At 38.6% G+C, this 18,917-nt stretch overlaps 3 protein-coding genes across 12 annotated transcripts in view; all 3 read right to left on the bottom strand.

Moving 5' to 3' along the window:
- Positions 1 to 1,788: 1,788 nt before the first annotated feature.
- On the bottom strand, positions 1,789 to 2,355 carry LOC122084923 (pollen-specific leucine-rich repeat extensin-like protein 3). Its single transcript, XM_042653342.1, has one exon. The coding sequence runs from the start codon at positions 2,353 to 2,355 to the stop codon at positions 1,789 to 1,791; it is 567 nt and encodes a 188-aa protein (XP_042509276.1).
- A 1,313-nt stretch (positions 2,356 to 3,668) lies between these two features.
- On the bottom strand, positions 3,669 to 9,247 carry LOC122083214 (probable E3 ubiquitin-protein ligase RHY1A). Of its 5 annotated transcripts, none has more exons than XM_042650941.1 (4): positions 8,965 to 9,247; positions 8,558 to 8,799; positions 5,850 to 6,040; positions 3,669 to 4,389 (listed from the first exon to the last, which is right to left on the bottom strand). In XM_042650941.1, the coding sequence occupies exons 2-4, from the start codon at positions 8,768 to 8,770 to the stop codon at positions 3,936 to 3,938; spliced, it is 858 nt and encodes a 285-aa protein (XP_042506875.1). In that variant the 5' UTR covers positions 8,771 to 8,799; positions 8,965 to 9,247; the 3' UTR covers positions 3,669 to 3,935. The 5 variants fall into 5 exon arrangements, with proteins under 5 accessions (XP_042506875.1, XP_042506874.1, XP_042506872.1 ...); XM_042650940.1 differs by having other exon boundaries at positions 8,558 to 8,780; positions 8,965 to 9,245; XM_042650938.1 differs by having other exon boundaries at positions 8,558 to 8,845; positions 8,965 to 9,244.
- Positions 9,248 to 12,347: 3,100 nt separating this feature from the next.
- The window catches only part of LOC122085223, an 11,983-nt gene continuing 5,413 nt past the window's right edge, over positions 12,348 to 18,917 (bottom strand). For 4 of the 6 annotated variants that reach the window (XM_042653708.1, XM_042653704.1, XM_042653710.1 and 1 more), the window contains one exon: positions 12,348 to 13,304. The gene's annotated coding sequence lies outside the window, so the exon portion shown is untranslated. Of the gene's footprint in view, positions 13,305 to 13,774; positions 13,870 to 18,556; positions 18,901 to 18,917 lie in introns of those variants that run through there. The other 2 variants (XM_042653705.1, XM_042653706.1) reach the window with 2 other exon arrangements.

Here is an 18,917-nt window from a genome sequence, read left to right as displayed (position 1 = left end):
ATCAAATTTTGAGAAAATGTTGGCATGGGCCAACTGGAGGAGTAAAGCCGGGCGAGTTGGAAGTGGAAATTTGTCATCAGCCAAAAAGAAGTTTAACGTCCGATAATTAATGACCATTCTTAATTTTCCACGAACTTGTTCTGCCCGTTTGTTGACATAAAATGCTTGACATGCCCATGGAGAGAGGGTTGGTTCTAAAAGACCTTGAGACTGTAGTTGGTGAAGTTCTTGGATTGCCAAAGAAAGATGTTCCGGATTCATGCCTGGATGGCTGACTTTTGTTGGATTGACGTCTTCATTTTTCTTAAAGGGGAGAGTAATGAAGAAATCAGGATTCTACCATAAAGGATGGGAAAATTTTGTGAGAAAAACTGTATGAGATTCTGCATATGAGGTTGAAAGGATGTGTGCCTTGAATTCTACAAACAAAGGTGGACCTATAAAAAAGAGGTTAGAAATAGGAGACCAGGGAAGAAGTTGTTGTTTATATACAAGACCATGGGGAGTCCAACAGAGAGGGAGATGGCTAAGGACATCGAAACCTATAATGAGGTATTTTCCTGGAAAATGGGTTCCTAAAATAGTATGGGTAAAAGATAAGGTAGGAAGAAGCTGGATTTTTATGAGATGTTTAGACACTAGGTTGATATGAAAAATTTCACCATTAGCTATAAGAAAGGGTAAAGGGGGTTCCTGAGTCTTCCAAAGGGATTTGGGAAGAACTTTTGGATTCATAATAGTTGTAGCAGCTCTTGTGACTAAGAAGGCTATAATTTTAATAGGTTTAGCATATGGTTCAGGGATTAGTTGGACCAAGACATGAGGGAGAGAAACCGCTTGGCATAGGAGAGAAGAAGGTTGTCAACTATTCTGGGAAGGGGAGATAAAAGGGATTACTTGGTAGAGGGGATCAGATTCCTCGGACTCGGAGGGAGAAGACTCTAGGTCTGAGTCTGTAACTGAAAAATCAATGGCAAAAAGGGAAAGATCTGTGGGTGATTCATCAAGGGAATATAAAGATTCCAGGTCTGCATCTTGAAGATCTTCATGAGCAAGGGAAGATAACATATGCATGACCTTGTCTTTCTTGCGAGACAGAGGATAAGTTTTTGTAAAATGTCATTCTTTTTCACAAATATAGCAAGAAGTAGACTTGTTCTTTCCTCTGAATTGCCTTTTTTGAAGAAATCTCCATTTTTTCTTGAACTTTGAAGTTTTGAGGGGGGACTTCTTTTTAGGTTTCCATTTTTGGTGTTGAGAGAACAGTGGAAACTTTCTGTGATAAGAGGACTTCTTGGTGGAACAATCACAAGATTTGTTACCTTTGCACTTGATTTTGAGGTAAGAAGTATCATAAGCAGAGCAGACCTTATCAGAGCGATCTTGCAAATCCTTCCAGACCTTTTTGATGTTGCAGAGTTTATCAAGGACAGTAAGAGCATAGCTGTAGAGAGAACCAATAGTACATGAAGCTAATGGAATGTTCTGGTTCCTCAAAAAACTGCTGTGTATCTGCGCCAAGGGGTTCTGGAAGAGAATTTAGGAAAACCTGTTTTAGATTTTCATCATCAATCCCACCAATCTTATGGAAACGATCAGTCATTCTTGAAAAATGTTTATCAAGATCTGTCTGTTCAGAGAACAACACTTCATCTGGAGGAATTCATCACGGGCCTTTGCTAAATCATTTGAAACTGGGCCAAGAAACTCTTGATAGAGAGTGGTAATATACTGGCTCTCTGTGAGTTGGACAAGTTGAAGTTGTCTGTAAGGACCAAGAGCTAAATATCATTCTCTGAGTTTTCCTTGGAGTATTGTAACAAATTTAGACAAGACTGTGATGGTGGAGGTTCCTTCATTGAGTAATTCTGCATTGATCCATGCGTGAAAATCTATAATTCTTGATGCCCATTTAGAAACAAAGATGTCATCCAAGGTGAAAAATTGTTTAGGGTCCTGGTTTTGATACGGGGTGTAAGGTGAGGGTGGAACAGGGTTTGGTCTAGGTGGATCTTCAGGATTATGGATTTCAGGGTCATCATCCATTTCGGAATCATGGGGGGCAGTAGGAGGAGGACCATCATTCATAAATGAAGGAAGGGGATCCGTAATGGTAAGGTTTGTAAGGTACTCATCTAAAGCATTCTCTGACGGGGTAAAAATGGTATGGATGGATTTAGGAGGTTGAGTAGTTGCAGGGGTAGATGGTGGAGGAGTGGTTTGAGGAATAGGTGGTGGCACTAGTACCAGAGGTGGCGGTGCAGGGTAAGAGACATGCATAGGATAAGGAGTAAAATGAGGAGGTGCTAGTAGGGCATCTACAAATTCATCTTCATAATCGTCACTGAGATCCATTAGTACGGTAGTGGCTTTCTAGGCTGGAGGAAGTCTACCACGGACACGACCTCTAGGTGCTTGTGTTCTCTTAGGAAGAGAACGTTGTTGTTGTTGGAGTTCTTTAAGTTCTTTAGTAGGAAAAGTCCTTGGAGAAGAGACAACTGGTGGAGCAGGAGAGGTATTTATGGCAAAAGGATCTTGTGGAATGAAGCTTGGAACTATAACTGGAAGTGGTTGCTGTCTGCTTGTTGCAGAAGAAGGAGGTTGTTGCCGCTGTAAACTTGTGTGTGCGTGTCTATCCAGGCGATTCCTCGTTTAGTCCCACATCGCTCGTGGATCCTGTCCGCGGTCTATACTTAAGTCCCTTGGCATCTTCTCCTGATAATCCGATTTTGAGGGAGAGAGAACGGGTCAACCCAGATCTGGTATCAGAGCCAGGCAGACCGGGGGAGAGTGTGTGCGTGTCTATCCAAGTGATCCCTTGTTTAGTCCCACATCGCTTCGTACTTTCACTTTTTCTTCCCCTTATCCTTGCTTGAATCCATGTAGCCAACTCTTTGCTGTTGTTATTATTGTATACAAAAGGATTTTATCTTTTTATGTCACTAAGATGATGATAGTTTATTATCACCACTCATATATAATTACATGAAAATTATTTTTATTTTTAAAACTATTATTTTATCTTCGCAAGACTTGATGGACTTTTAGAAAAAGACAATAGGACAACGGAAACAAATTTACATCATCTCCCTTCCTCACTTTGGCTACAACCAGATTCACCCATGATCAAACAATAACTTCCAAATTAAAATTTCATTAAAACACAATTGTTATCAGTCCCATGGGTTCTACTACATACATATTTTTCTATTCAAGATGAAACCGTGTGTCTAAACTCTGAAGTGCCATGAATCACCCATGAAATAACTCCTCTTAGAATCAAAGTAATGCAGCCTAACGCAATCTCATATTTTTTTTTCATTTTTTGTATTATTCATGTCCGACTTTCCTTGAGACTTTTATGGAGACCCAAAGAGGTCACAGTATCAAGCCAAGATGGGATCCACTCCTTGTACGATCATCTAGTCGTACGAGTCAAAATCCAACCCATATCTTTCATTTTGTCATTACAAGTATAAAAAATGATATATTTCAAAACAAAAAGGACAGACTTTGGTTATTGACTCATACGACCAGGTGATCATACGAGCAGCTGATCCATTTTCTTTTGAGCCTCAATTTCACACATAGTATCCTATCCGCCCCCTTCCTTCCTACCGTATAAAAATAAATGAATTACACGTTTGGTTCTAATTCTACAACAATTATTAGATTAAGCCTAGAATTAAGATTTCTCATTAATAATTGAGTCTGAGAGGGTACGGGTGAGAATATTTCCATGCCGCATACAAGTTGACCAGGCGTTTAGCTACAGGATTAGCCACCCAGCAGAAGTGTTTAGAATACAGAGAAGGTCTACAAAAAAGGAAAGTTTGACTTCTTAATGGGCAAAAAAGGGTGGAGAACCAAAGAGTCCAAACAGACAATTAGTCCTACAGTATACAGTGAAAACAGAACATCTCATCTCAGTTTGCTCATGGTAGTATATTCGTTCCCACTACGTGATCACCAACAATTACACCTGTTCGACAGTACGGGCAATCCCCACGAGTCAGCACCCATGGCTCTAAGCAAGCAGAGTGGAACCTATGCTCACAAGGCAGGCAAACCAGCAAATCTCTTTCCTGGAATTTCTCCAGACATATACTACACTCCTTTGCTGTACTTGGTACCATCCTCTCATCACTTATGCTCATCTGGCCGAAGACCTCACGGTGAAGACACTTCACCTCCTCCCTGCTGAGTCCTGGTGGCTTCTTGTGGCTCAATCCTGGCAAGGATGATAGACCCACTTGGGAATCAGAACCACTAAAAGGGAACCAATCTCTTGGGGCCTCAGTATCCCAGTCCCCAGCATCGATGAGCCTAAAGTCATCGCTAACTGCAAACTCATCCCAGGAGATGCCTGATGATGCTCTGCCACCTTGTCTAGAATCAGAAAAGAAAAGATGTCATTATCTAATAACCATATGGGAGAAACATAAACAGGAAACCATGATAATGACAATCAAATATCAGTACATCTGAAATGAGCATATGGACTTCACAGGCCATCTAATAAACTCAAAGGGATCTCGGAAAAAAACAATAACAATAAGGCTGCGTTTGGTAACGTTTCAGAAAAACGTTTCTGGAGTTTTTTTCGTTCTATGGGAACAAAAAAACGGAATAAAGCGTTTGGTGCATTTATGGTGTGTTTCGTTTTTTTTGGGAACTAAAAGTGAAAAAAAAAAAAAATGGTAGAAATGAGAATTGACAGAACGACAAAAGGTAGTTCCATTATTCTAGCTTCGTTCCGAAAAAAAAAGAAGGCATTTTGACATAGAAACTGAAATTTCCGTTTTTGACATGAAACGTTTACCAAATGCAGCCTAACAATAACAATAACAATAATAATGGAAGATAAGTGGGGAAATGCTAACGTATTCAAGCCATATAATATTTTTTTGGGTTAACTAAGCCATGTAATTTGACTTTGATATTTTATCCTGAAGACTTACTGTGCAGAATTGGAGACATCCAAATATGAGCATATGCACATCTATGAACATGTACCCAAAAGAGAATTGGATAGAAGAGAGGGCCAATTCTAACTACTTTGTATCCCACATACCCTGTAACATTGCCCATAGAATTACAATATGCCCGACATGCAAGGAATGATAATACAGCATTCAACAACACCACTTAGCAGACCTTTTTTTCTTTTGATAAAGCACTTAGCAGACATTATGCCAAAGATCATCATAGTTTGAGTAGCTTTTTTTCTGGAGGTAAAACATAGTTGAGTACTTGTAACCACTTTCTCTGTTGAATGTTAGAAAGAAAAAGGGGAAGGGGGGACCCACAAATAAGATGGAACAATTAACAGAGCATGCAGAACATAACAGCTTTGTTCCAGTGAACCAATTAAATATGATTTTTCCCAGAAGATGATCCATCTGAAGCTTTAATGGGATCATACAGATGTTTGCTATGAATTTCTCATCAGGTTATTTTTCGTCTCAGGTGATTCCTTGGTTCATACAAACATACATAATATGTGATATCTCAATGTTGTGCAGGCCGACGACAGCAATTTATTCTGTCATCTCTTACTAATTTTAGCAAAATCTAAAAGGAAGGCAGTTTTCCATATTGAATCACAAAAAAGGACAAAGGCTGCAACTTGTCATTCTAGATGGCTGCAATATAACAGCATAATAAAAGAAAAACCATCTCATGCATATATGATATAGACATTTACATTCACAGCTATAACATTACTTTGTGAAGCGTGAATAGTAAAAAAAAAAATCCAGTGTATCTAGGAATTTTCACAAACCTGTGACCAGAGAGTAATAAACAACGGTAACCACTTTATAATGCAATCTAAAAATATTTACAACCTGTTAACAGAGAGAGAGACACCTCTTAGTCTTTCAACAAGCCTTTCCCGTGCCAGTAGTACAGCTCCAGGAAGCCTGTCATTCCTAGTGAATCTCAGTCTACTGGCTCTACTACTAGAAATTTCTGCACTGGTATCATTGCTTGCACCAGATTGGCTAGCACCATTTTCTATTCGAACTGATTCACGCTCCTGAAAATGAAAAATGTCACGTAAGCATGGGTTTAAGATCACATGTTGCAACAAAGAGAATGAATTAAACAATCACACATCCCAAAAATACTAATCACAAACATTCCTTCATCCATAAAGTTGCTAATAATTTTGTAAATAGTAGTTTACCCCTCCATGTGAACAGATAACTAACAAACGTCATCTGTTGCATGAGGACTAAGATTCTTGAGGTCATTTCAGAAGTTTATAAAGTACATCAAGAAAAATATATACTAGGGTCACTAGAATGATTTCAATACACGATCACCAGATTTCTCTGTTTCAGTGGAAAGAGATCATCTAAAACAGAAATTCCAGAAAGAAAGATCATCTTTAAACCAACCGCATCAATTCAGGAGATGATTCAATTGCAAGGAAAACACATTGTATGGCCCAAATGAAGGCCATGTTCTCGCCTGCCACATCTAACGTGAGCAGAGGAAGTCCATCAAGCCTTCCGTGACAATACTTTACCTCTAACTCGTTACTAGAAAACATACTGGTATGATATGATTATGGAAGCCAGGAATGACTTGAGTAAGTAACAACATCTGATATTTATCTTCAAGAAGTACTTATTGGAAACAAAATTTACTTCAACCTCCACCCACCCCCTCAACAAACAGGGTTCTGGATTTACTTTTACCATAGCTGGTACAATACCATTTTACCCTTAAATGCTTGTGTTCAAATTCTTAAGGATTACAGGAACAGCTAAACTTCCCTAGGTTGGAATACAGAACATGTGGCCACCAATATTTAATGATAGCCAGCCAACCATTAGAGCTCCACTTTTTCATAAGCACTTCAACCAGAACACCAAAGAATTTAATGTAGTAATTTGAAACAGCAGAGCTAACTTCATCACATTTTAACAATGATCAGCACAAAAAAACACATGGTTTTTTATTCCTTTTAGGTACTGAGAAAGCATTATATGGAGATACCAAGAAGCTAGCCGTTGCTCATGAACTTTACGAAAACTCTACTTTTTGTACTTCGGAATTAGATGCATTCCACTTGATAGACATAGTGAGAGTTTCGATTAGTATCTGATTTTTACTTTTCTGGTTTTTATACATATTGATCTCGGATTTCAAATATTAACCATTAGTTATTTATACCAATCAAAATCACAATTTGTACCTGATTTCGACCCTATAACCTCCTATGTAAGAGGAAATTATTTGAGGTGGGGGGGGGGTGGGGCAGGCAAGCTTCAATGACCAATTGAACACAATATTAATAAATCTGTTAGTGTAGATTCCAAAAATGAAATATTTGGAACTTGGAAGAAGAAAGGTGGATTAAACCATAAAACTAGGGTGAGAAGAGAGAACAGCATGAGAAATTATTGGCAATAAAGTTCCAATGACAGAAAATAGAACTGTTTTTTAAATCTCAAACCCAAATAACAGCAAACCCTTTGACCCAATATCAATACGGGCTAATACGCCATTGGGGGTGGGGTGTAGTCTCCACTTCTAGTTCAGCTCAGGTTATATAGCCATATATGGAAATAAATAGCTCCAAATTCTGAAGAAAATAGATGAGAAAATGCAAAAAATGATACTAGAACAATTTTGCAGCTGAACTAGCTCAAGTTTCCACATATACCAATAAAAATTGAATGATATTAATATTCCCCTAAGTTGAAGTCTGATATGGATGTATACTTCCTAAACCTAAATATTTATCTCAAATAGGTAGTCCAACACAGCATGAAATAACTCATGCATCAAGGCAGGTGTACAAGTAAATTTAAAATTTCCATAAAGAAAGAGAAGAAAGTATTGGCCATATAGTTATGTAGAATAACTCAGACCTCATTTCTTGATAGATAAGTGCTGTTCGTCATTTCATGCACATGCATAAAACAATGGAAGCATAGCTACCCGCTTACCCCCACAGAAGGTGTTGCCCCGCACAACTTTCCTTTTGATCTTCCCCCACACAGTTAAGAACAATAATAACCAACATTATCGGCCATGGAATATAAAGAATTGGAGGCAAGGCAACGTTGAGCCCTCTTAAGCAAAGAATAAATGAGTAGCATACCCTAAGAGGCAATCAATCAGGACTGACCAGATAAACTCCAACAGGAAGTAAGAGGCTTTTAATGGAATATAATTTTATTTGGAAAATGGCTTTCAATGGAATCTAAGAAACACTCGGATGTCGTTTGATCGCAGGAACTAAACAAAAACTATCTCACCAAATTATTTACTGATGATCCAATCCCAAGAACATCGAATATGAATCTCAAATCTCCACATATTCTGCTCTTTTCAATTTTCGACTTTATTAGTCATTGAAAAAAAAAGAAAAAAGGAAACCACCACTATTCCTAACTCGATCTAGGGTTTCAAATTCAGCAAAAATATTACTCCTAAACCGGAGAAGTTACTGTTATACGTAATTGAGGGATAGAGAAAGGAAAACTCAGAAATGAAGTAAGCACATTCAAAATAAAGAATCAGAGCAAAAGAAGCTTACAGATTGAAAAGTGCGATAGCAAAGAGGCCTGACATCGTGGCTGCTTCGATGACGACTATGGTGGTGACGATGATTATGGCTGTTGTTGTTATGGTGGGGGTGATGGTGGGGGTTCCGATCGGAAGCGTCGCTGAACCCTATTCCTCCTGATTCAGGAGTGCTTCGGCCTATTCGCGACCTCCTCCCGTAAAAGAGCTCTGAAGCGCCCGGCATGCAATACACACTGTGAAACCGATACCGCTCTGTAATTTTTAATCTGTTCCCAGTAGAGGATACAAAGCGTAGTGGCTTCGTTCAAGAATTTATATGACTTCTGATCTTGAAAAATCCTTTAAAGAAAGAAAGAAAAAGAAAAAGAAAATCATACCCCACTGGAAAATGAAAGGGGAAAAAGAAACGAAGATTACCAGTAACTTCCACGCAACCAATCGCCAAACAGATTAACGTAGAAGGGTAGAAGAAACGGAGTAGCCGTTAAGAGCGCGGGCTCGGATCACTGCATCTCAAGAGAGAATTTGGAGTTTCCAAGTTAAAAGTGGAAGAAGCAGAAAACGAATGGGGAAACGGCAAAATTCATCGAAAAGGGGAAGTAGAGAAAAAGGAATCCAAAGGAATGGGACCCGCAGACCAACGTAAACAATTGAAATCAAGAAGAAAAAAAAAAGGGTCAATTCCATGAATCCAATCACAAACCAAACAACATTTATGAGAAACGCCAGAGAGAGAAATTCAGTTTTTATTTTCTAAGATAAAATAAAAAAAGATTGAGAAATTCAGCTTCCGATCGTAGCAGTTTCGCGGGAGTTTCTCTTCCATGACACCTGACTGGCTGAGATTTCAAAATAGGGGGTTTGATCGATGGTTTTTGGAAGTATCTTGTCTGAAGTTTCATGGAGCTTTCTTCTTCGATTCGGACAGACATGAATGGAAATAGGTGTGTCAATAAGAGTTGGCCAGCACCGGTCGCACCGGAATTGAACCAAAATTCATTGAAAGTTTGAAGTCGGTCCAATCAATTAGTAAACGTGTTTGAGGCTCAAACACAACCGATTAATAAGGCGTTTCTGGTGTAAGATTGTGACCAATCAGTAACCGAGTTGAGATGCCATGCATTTACGTTCAGGTGCCAACACGTATTCTATTTAATGCCGGTGAAGAGAGGGTAAATATTTATGAAAACAAAAGGGTTACATGTTTATATTTTGCCTGAATATAACACGTTTATGATCCATATAGTCCAATCAGCCTATTATCTCGTTTAAAGCCTGACTATGTATCGATTAGACTGATTACCTTCGAGCCTGATTATGGATTGATAATTAATCGATCAAATAGAAATATATTCATACCTTAGCTTATGAAGTCTAGGGACTTAAATTGGTGAAGACCGATTAAGTCTAATCGAAACCAATTGGTTGACACTCTCAAATCAAACTATGGAAGGGATCTGTTGCATTGTTTTAGTGCACAGTGTCACCTCTCCTCTTCGAGGAAGATTCAGGCTCGATTTTGCATTTTCTTGAGAATATTTGGACAATCCAAATTTCTCTAAAATTGATTTCGCTAATTTTCTTGTGGTGTTTGCTATAATTCATGTGCCTTCCTTGGGAAAAATTCTGAACCCTATCAAATATTACATAATATCAACATATGGGTTATGAACACTTTTTTTGAATTAGGAGCCACCGAAGTCACTTGTTTGGACTGGATGAGAAGAAGCTATTGACTAACATATCATAATAATTGGTCGTGTGAGATGTTTGATTTTTTGTTAGATCTTAAATATTTAGTTTCATATTATGTAAGTTCTAAATAATTTAGAAGTAAGGTTATAGCAGAGCGGACCACATTTAATTGGAAAAGGCTGAATTATTTTGTTGTTAAAGGTTATGGCGTCTCACCAGTTAGCCATTAAGACTCGAACTGATTGGTTATGTAATCAAATTTTAACCAACTTCCCCCTTCTTCATTTTTTTTTATAAGTAATGTTTGTATTGAAGAAAAGACCCCTTCTTCATCTTTATGAAGCTGTTATTTTCTGGTAAAAAAGAAAGAAAAAAAAATGAATGCGGATAATGTTATCTCTGCCTATGGAAGGGGGGAGAGAGAGAGAGAGGGGTTGCCGGGTCTTATGGAATAAATTCGACAAAGGGTGGGAATGGGGAGGAAACCCAAGTTTCTTTGTGAACCCGGCCTCTCTTGTTGGGTTACTTGAGAACCCCCTTGTTCAATGTGCCTAAATGCCCAAGACTCCCAGTTAAATCAGTATTCCTAACTTTTTTTTTTTTTTTTTCCCTCTTTGCATTGGGCTTTCCTTCTTGACCTTCTTAACATTTTACTGGCTTTAACTTGTGACTCTTTCCAGTAACTATCTCTACCACGGTCAGTGTTGGTCGAATAGACGTCGCCAGGTACTCATGGAGTGCGGACAAGCCTGGCCCACCCTAAGCTTGGCAAGACTGAGTTTGGCCTGGGGCATACCAACCCGACCTTGTACTAATCGAGCCTCGGCTGGACCCTAGGGAATTCGGGGTAGTATAATGTTTCAAAAAACTCAACCCAGTTGCACCCTTGGCTAGTCAAAAGTGTACAAATCCTTCAAAAGGTTTTCTTTCCATCACTATTCCTAGTGATAATTGATCAGACAAAAATCTCATTGATACAATTTCTGCATAGTATGAGTAGAGAAAATAGTTGAAATTATATAAAAAAAAATATATATATATATATATATATATTTTTTTTTATATTTTATATTCATCCATTGGCCAAACACCTGGGCGATGGGCCGAACGTGAATAGAATCGCTTAACCATACTTGATAATTGGAAAAACGAACATCATAAAATACAGCTCAAACAAAGAAATGTGATAGAGAGCTGTTCCAAATGGACATTGATGATATTTTAGTAATTTTCTAAAACTTTGAACTACTTTTTTTTACATATTTTGGATTAAAATTTAACCATTAAGTTTTTGAGTTGTATGTGAGATCTTGTGGTCAAATCCAAATAGGCAACATTATATTTCACTAGGCATAGTAATTCTTGTAATTATCCCTTTTTTTTTTCTTAAAATAAAAATGCATGAATGACCTTTTTTTCCCAAAAAAGCACGCGTAGGTAGTGGACACCACCTACGACTTCATGATAATTGCAGCTAGAAAGATAGAATGGATAAGATAAGATGTTTCTTCCTAAACCCAGAGTCAGATCTTTCGTTGGGCCCCGGTTAATGGGGTATGCTCCAATTAAACTATATTTCAACTGCCAAATACAGTCATTGCCTCATTGGCGTGTAAAAAATGGATTGAAATTGAATGATTAAGCATCATTCCTGCGATAGCTGACGAAGAAGGAATGGAACAGTGGGGCATGCATGAATGAAGAAGGAATTAAAAAAAATAAACAGGTTAATCTCCATTTAAGGTTTTTTATTTCAAGGCGGCGGACCAACCACATTTGTGGTCTGTAGGGGAAGTGGCACCACTAGGGCCCAAGGGGTGGGGAGTAGCGGGGAGAAGTGATGCATGACAGTACCAATGCACTTTCAAGAGTAACTGATCCACAGAAAGCCTTGGGGCATGCTCTTAAGCAAGCAGTGTCAAACTGCCGAGTTACATCCCAGGCTTACATATAACCAATTTCGGTATATCAGAGACAAAACTCTTTGCATATAAGATAAAACATTATTTTGGTATTAAAAAAAAGAACAGATATATTTTCATTATTCAAAAATGAACGGCACTACCATTCTGTTTATATAGATGCCCCTCTATACTACCATTAAGGGTGTAAAAAAAAAAAATCAAATTTCTTTAAACTGAAGACGGATCTTTTTCAACTGTTTCCTTTTTGAGCAGCTATCCATATGTAACACAATAATGTTTAGAACATTGGTACACATGCATGGATATACATGGATTCTATAGAATTAAACTTTGAAATTTGACATGACTAATCTAAATCATGTTTACTCTATCTAACTGTCGGAATAGACATATCATCTGTCCATGTGATAAAATAAATACCTTAAATCGGAGCACATTGTCTTCTCGATCAAGACAACTGAGAAGGCCTTTTCAATGAGCTCCCAAAGATGGCTGCCGTAGAAGAAGATTACAGGTCAAAATAAATGCAACAGCGTCGCGTGGCATGGTGTGATGTGGCAGATCTCCAGTAAACGTTACCACGGGGCTGAGAGCTCCAATTGGACTTTTCCTCACCGTTCTAGGCTTCTAGCAAAACTCAGATACGCCCACTGCTGGTTCTTTCGACCTTTCGTCCACTGAGATAGAAGGTCATCACTCTCCACAAAATACCTGCAGCCACTGTTTTTCCTCTTTTTTTGACTAAAGTATATATTTCTTAGAACTATAGTAGTTTTGTAAACGAAATACCCAGCACAACAAATGTATCAATCTTGGGCCACCTTTACTTAATTTTCCAATTGAGTTCTCCTGGGATCTTAACAACAACGAATATACAATTAATCTTGAAATTTAAAAAAAATAATAAAAAAATTAAAAAAAAGATCGTGGTCTCCACACAAATAGTTTACAAAGCATTCTGAGCATGGAACTTTCTGCCATGCTACAAAACAAGAAAAATGCATATATCAATTGCCGGAAGGAAGAATACCTATACTCCCAGCCTTCACTGTACCCCTGTGACTACTACTGCCAACCACCAAATCCGATCCAAAAGAATATTTTTCCCACCTTAGACTGCACTCCATGCGAGAAAAACTGCGAATATAACAAAATCCAAAGCAGTATCAAGTAAATGCTATAAAAAGAGCAACATGCATTATGTATATGATCTGGCAAATATATATTCACATAAAATATCCATCCAGCTTCCGTTCTTATTCACAACATACTTAGTATACATCCTCTACCGCCTTCAGTGGACAAGATGGATGTGGAAAAAAATGTAAATATATATATATATATATATATATTTTTTCATCCAAGTTATAGAACAGAACCATTATTACTGGCTTAACTTCCTCCAGTAAATTTGCATCCCTTGTATGGCATGCAAATTTGTATGAAAGGTTTTCACATGTACAGAATCTTGTAAAACATGCTACTTTCTTACTGACAAAAAATATACAGCTACCAAGCCCATATGTCATGAGTTAGTCAATCAAGGCAACAAAAATTAACATTTCTAATATACTTGCCTCGCATTGCGCATGAAAATTGGCAAGTCCACCCACTCATACCAAATAGCAATGACCTACAGCATTACATTATTTTCAAGCAGGTGGCTTCAAATTGGCAGATCAACCAATTTATGACAAGGCACCTGGCAAGGCATAGACCTTTGATGAGTTTTTTGTAGGCAAAAAAAAATTCTAGCACTCCAGGAAAGTCTGAAGGTGAAGCATCTTTGAATTCATCACAGAATGCAGTGACCCTAGACCTAGTAGACTGTACACCAAACATTAGAAACTTGGCCCCATGGAAACTTAGATGCTACTCTATAAAACAAGAGACTATAGGACCCACGAGAAGAAAAAAAAAAGTGTTTAAATCTGAAAATTGAAGAAGCTAAAAGAGCTACAAGTGGAGGACATGTATAGCTTAGGATTAGAATCTTGCATGGCTGTTAACTGATTGGTGAAATAGGATCCATGTAGCCGACCCCATTTAGTTGGGATAAGGCTGAGTTAATGTACCTATTAAAACTGACTTTTCCCCTGGTTCAAAGGGTTGGAGATTGTCAGTCCAGAAAGTTACTCCAGCGAGGTGGTCAACATTCTAAATAGTCCAACTCTACATGACACTGTCAAAAGCAAGCTATGCGTGCAGTATATTTGTTAAGGTTCCTGAGTGTCATGTAGATAATCAAGGCAATATATATACATAAAAAGGGGGGGGGGGGATGGGAAATATATGATTTCATACTTCTAAGTTGAAGTTTTAATGGGGGCTTATATGTAAAATAAAAAGCTTATTTCCTTTAATAATAAATATAAGGGAGTATTATATAAAGTTGATGATTTCCTTTCCTAATAAAGCAAAATACTTATACCCATTCGGAGAAAGAAAATAAGAAGCATCTTTTTCCGCTTCTCCCCAATGCCAGACAGCAATCACAACAGAAGCAATGCAATGGTGGCTGCAGCAGTGATGATAGGTTGTACCCTTCTTCCACTTTCTGTCGGCTGTAGTTGCCACTGCTGCAGTCTTCTCTTGTTTCTTCTCCTTCTTCATTTTTTTCGGCCACTGCACACCTGCTACTGCTACCCATCTTATTCCTTCTCTAACCCCACCCTCTTCTCTTCCTTTTTCCCCCTATTTGTCACCCTTTTCCCCATCTTGGGTCTAGGCACCTACCACCATGAAAGATGGTTGCTTTGAGATTCTTCATGATCGCCTTGCCAGCTAGGTGCCGCCTAGACAACTATGGAATGCTGGGCAAATCCTAGAAAAAAACGTCACACCATACATATGAATGCAGCAAAACTGCTTAGTAATACTTTAATGACGTCTTCAACTTATATGAGGTTTAAGATGCAATTATATTCTCGCATCTAAAGATTAGAAGTTTCTTCAACAGTACTAAAGCTTTAGTATAGCTTTGAAGGATAATTATAAGGCCAAGGACCTTGTTGTTGAACTTGTTACCATCACAAGGTCTTGTTTTGTTGCCCCATGCAGTCTTGGAAAGGCACAGATGAGTCCATGTGATATACACCACAATATCTCTGATCACATTTCAGCCTGAAGCAAGCACTGGAAGTTGTTAAAAAGTAAGCTTAAGGTTTAATGCAACTACAAAATTTCCATTTCACTATAATAGAATCTTGTGGCATATCTGTAATTTTCTTACTTTGAACCCACTTTTATAGTACTTCCATTGCTAATTTAAGGCTGAAAGCCTGAAACTTCACCAGATATGTCTGTGGCTTCCTCTATCATATGGACCCCACCCAAAAGTTGTGACAAGTCAAAACAGGTATGAAAATGTTACAAACAGTTGTTAGTCATAAAAAGACCCGATTTTTAATTCCATCTCTTTCCCTCTGAGATAACTGGAGGTAAATTGTAGGTTTCCCTTGCATATTCGCCACTCTCTTTCTCTGTCTCCCACAAATACACAAACACATCCCCAATCCGTGATTAGACATCTTCCTCCCCATGCAATCCCCCCCCCCCCCCAAAAATAAAAAAGCATCTAAATGCATGAAAAAATGCACCCAAGCACCCAATATATTTGGGGTCAATTCTCACATGGGGCATTCAAGTGGACCACTTGTGACTCCAGCTGGTCATAATAGGCTAAGGATAAGGTAAAATTATTAAGGATAACTTAGTTAAGCAGTATGGTCGTTTACAATCTTCTTGCTCAACCTTTCTTACTCTGAGCTACTTTTTAGCACATTCGAGAGGAGACCAACTCCCTACTCTTGTAAGCTGATGCCTTGTTCAGTTACTGTCAGTTACATGTTCAGTTTTTCTTATTTTTTGTCGCACTTCTTCTGGGTTCAGTTTACACAAAATTATCTGTTCTGGCCTTCAGAAATTGGGCCAGATTTGAATTTCCAAAGTAATGTATTAACAATTCTTGATTGAGTCACAAGATAAGGAACATTCAAGCATATATCAGTGCAAGTGTGAAACCATATTTTTATATTCATACATCTATGAGAAGAACATTTTTGAATGCTAACTTCAGCACATGTGTGTCTATGTGAACAATATATTGGGTCTTGATCACTACCAAAAAAGAAAACTACTAGTGCTTCCAAATAAGAAGAATTAAACTTCATCTCCACATGTACTTTTTATGCAACCCATATCGCTGTTTATTACTCCATTGTTGTCCAATCAAAACTTGTCCCTCTACTCAAATTAAAGCACCCATCTAATTCCTATGAACTCTAGCCTTCATTACCCAACCCAGTGATTGTTCTTACCCTGATTTGATCCCATACCCAGAAGGAACTGGCAAGACCTCAAGAAACACCCCTCCAGTCCACCAGCCACCAGCCCGCCACCATATCACTATATCAGAGACATGGACAACTTGTTGGGGGTATGATGCCTTGTATCCATCACATGGATTTCGGTAAGTGTACCTATAAAATGTTGCTATGAATTGAAACGAGTTCATTCTCTATAATCTGAGCAAGGCATGAGGAAGAGCAGCTGTAACCCTATTCTCCATTGATAGTGAAACATACCTCATCTCACCGTGGACGTAGGCAATCCTGCCAAACCACATAAATCTTGCATTGTGTGATTATTTGTTTGCAATTTCCATTCCTTTTTGCATCATTTTAGGTTTTATTTTTACACAACTACTCAAACATCCTCCCACCCAAAATCTAGATTTTGCACTATATCTCCACCAATTTATCACACCAACATTTACTCTCTGGGCAAAATCTAAACTGCATCAATTAATAAATAAAAGAGAGGGAAAAGGGGATACTGGAAACCCACATCTAATAGACGCACCGGTTAAACCAACCAGGCCCAACTAAATAAAGCCCGAAACCAAAACGTTAAATAAACGCTTTATATATGTTTTGTTGTTTCATTTTCACTTTCCTTCCCGTACCCAACCTCTCCCACTGTCACATCTCTGAAGCCCATCACTGCCTTCTCTTCATTGCTTCCGAGTTCCGACTATCCCTGATGAACACACTTGCAATGTCCTCATTTATAATCTAGCAAGCTAGCCAATTCATCCTCGATGCCGGTGAATCTTGATCCACACAACCCAGATCCCCAATTCCCTCCACCCATATGATGTAGGAGCTAGTTCAGCTAAGAACTAACTTTACAGGAGGATCGATATACTGATGTCTAGCAGTAAAATCACCACTTCGAACAGTCTACAACAGATCAAAAAATTTCAGAATATAATGCTCACTGGAATTGATTGGAAATAAAAAAAAAAAATAAAAAAATAATTGAAAAAAAAGCGAAAAAGAAAGCTACCTGCTTGCATGTGTCTATGCATAGACATAGACGGGCATGAAAAGACTGCGTACCCCCACCCCATGCACTGAAGATGCCTCCGCACGGCCTCCCATTGGTTAGTGCGCTGGCGCAATGGCCACACAAGTGGGTAGCATTCTCTTGGCCCAAAAGAAAATAGAAGATAGGTAAAAGGGTAGATTTGAATTGAACCTCTCACTCTCTCCTCGGCTTCTAACCCACTCATAGGCATCTCACCCACTCATGGAATCTCTCCCCTTACTGCATCTTACAGCATTCATGGCTATCAAACCAAAATTCTCTCTTTTCTCTAAATCGTTCCCTTGTTTCAGCCTTTCATCTTATTTAGAAACCAATCAATTACATCCTAAGCAATTTCTAGAAACAAATAGAACTCCGAATATTAACTAGAAACTAATTCCTAAATTGCCTCTAACTCTAATTACATCAAATAACTGAAATTAAACCTAAATAGAAACAAATATCTATCTAAAACTAATCCTAACAAGTCCTCCACAGAAGAAAAAAAAAGAAGGCGTACCCGATGCACGAGGCTCCCGCATGTGCGAAGTCTGGGGGGTGAGAACTACGCAGCCTTATCCCAAAAATGTCGAGAGGCTGTTTTGACTGCTTGACCATCAGGTCGCAATATTCGTACCTTTACCGTTGGACCAAGCGTGCCCCTTTACAAGTCCTCCATAGAATAGCTTAAAAACTCCCTAAAATCTACAACTAATGAAGCTATCAATTCTCGCCCATATCCTCCCCCATGTATTGGCCATTGGGATCTTCTACAAGTCTGGAAATAATCCCTCCCATAAGTTGCTTGATATCTTCTTGGAAAGCAAGAGTCCATGCAGCGGCAAACTAGTCTTCAAACTTGGTCTTCATACAGATGGCACTAGAGCCACGAAATCTAGACTTTATCTTCCTACAAATCAGCAAGGAAAATCTTGAAAATAATCTCCTAAAAATCATCTCCACACAACAACAGCCTGGCCTCCTAATATATTTTCACACAAGGTGGCAATGGGGCTCACCAAATTCGAAGAAAATCTCCCAAATATGCTGATCTTCTCTCAAACTCATCCCTACAAGTCAGCTGGTTGATAAGGCAGAAATGGGCAGAATTTGGTCCTCTTTAGGCTGACTCGAAATCTATCCAAATCTGGAATATAGCTCTGCAGATCGATGGTGCATCTTGGCAGAATCGATGGTTAACCTGAGCAGAGATCAACTGGATTAATAGCCCCAAATTAAAGGCAAGGTTTAAACCCCCTTTGAAGCCCAATCGTTGGGCGCTGCATCACCATATCTACTCTGCCTCCGTTTCCTCCATTTCCATTTCCTGCCGTCAGAAAGATTCCATCCTTCGATTGCAGTGCTGGTGGGGGGGGGGGG

Source organism: Macadamia integrifolia, chromosome 7 (genome assembly GCF_013358625.1).
Source record: "Macadamia integrifolia cultivar HAES 741 chromosome 7, SCU_Mint_v3, whole genome shotgun sequence".
Classification (NCBI taxonomy): Eukaryota; Viridiplantae; Streptophyta; class Magnoliopsida; order Proteales; family Proteaceae; genus Macadamia; species Macadamia integrifolia.
The sequence above is the reverse complement of the archived record's forward strand: the minus strand, read 5'-3'. Positions and strand labels throughout refer to the sequence as shown.

Coding starts and splice junctions, on each gene's coding strand:
- LOC122084923 (XM_042653342.1), bottom strand. CDS start 2,355: ATGGATCTCAGTGACGATTATGAAGATGAATTTGTAGATGCCCTACTA.
- LOC122083214 (XM_042650941.1), bottom strand. CDS start 8,770: ATGCCGGGCGCTTCAGAGCTCTTTTACGGGAGGAGGTCGCGAATAGGC. Junction 6,041..8,557: donor GCTATCGCACTTTTCAATCT/GTAAGCTTCTTT, acceptor TTTCATTTTCAG/GAGCGTGAATCAGTTCGAAT. Junction 4,390..5,849: donor GTCTCTCTCTCTGTTAACAG/GTTGTAAATATT, acceptor TTCTGATTCTAG/ACAAGGTGGCAGAGCATCAT.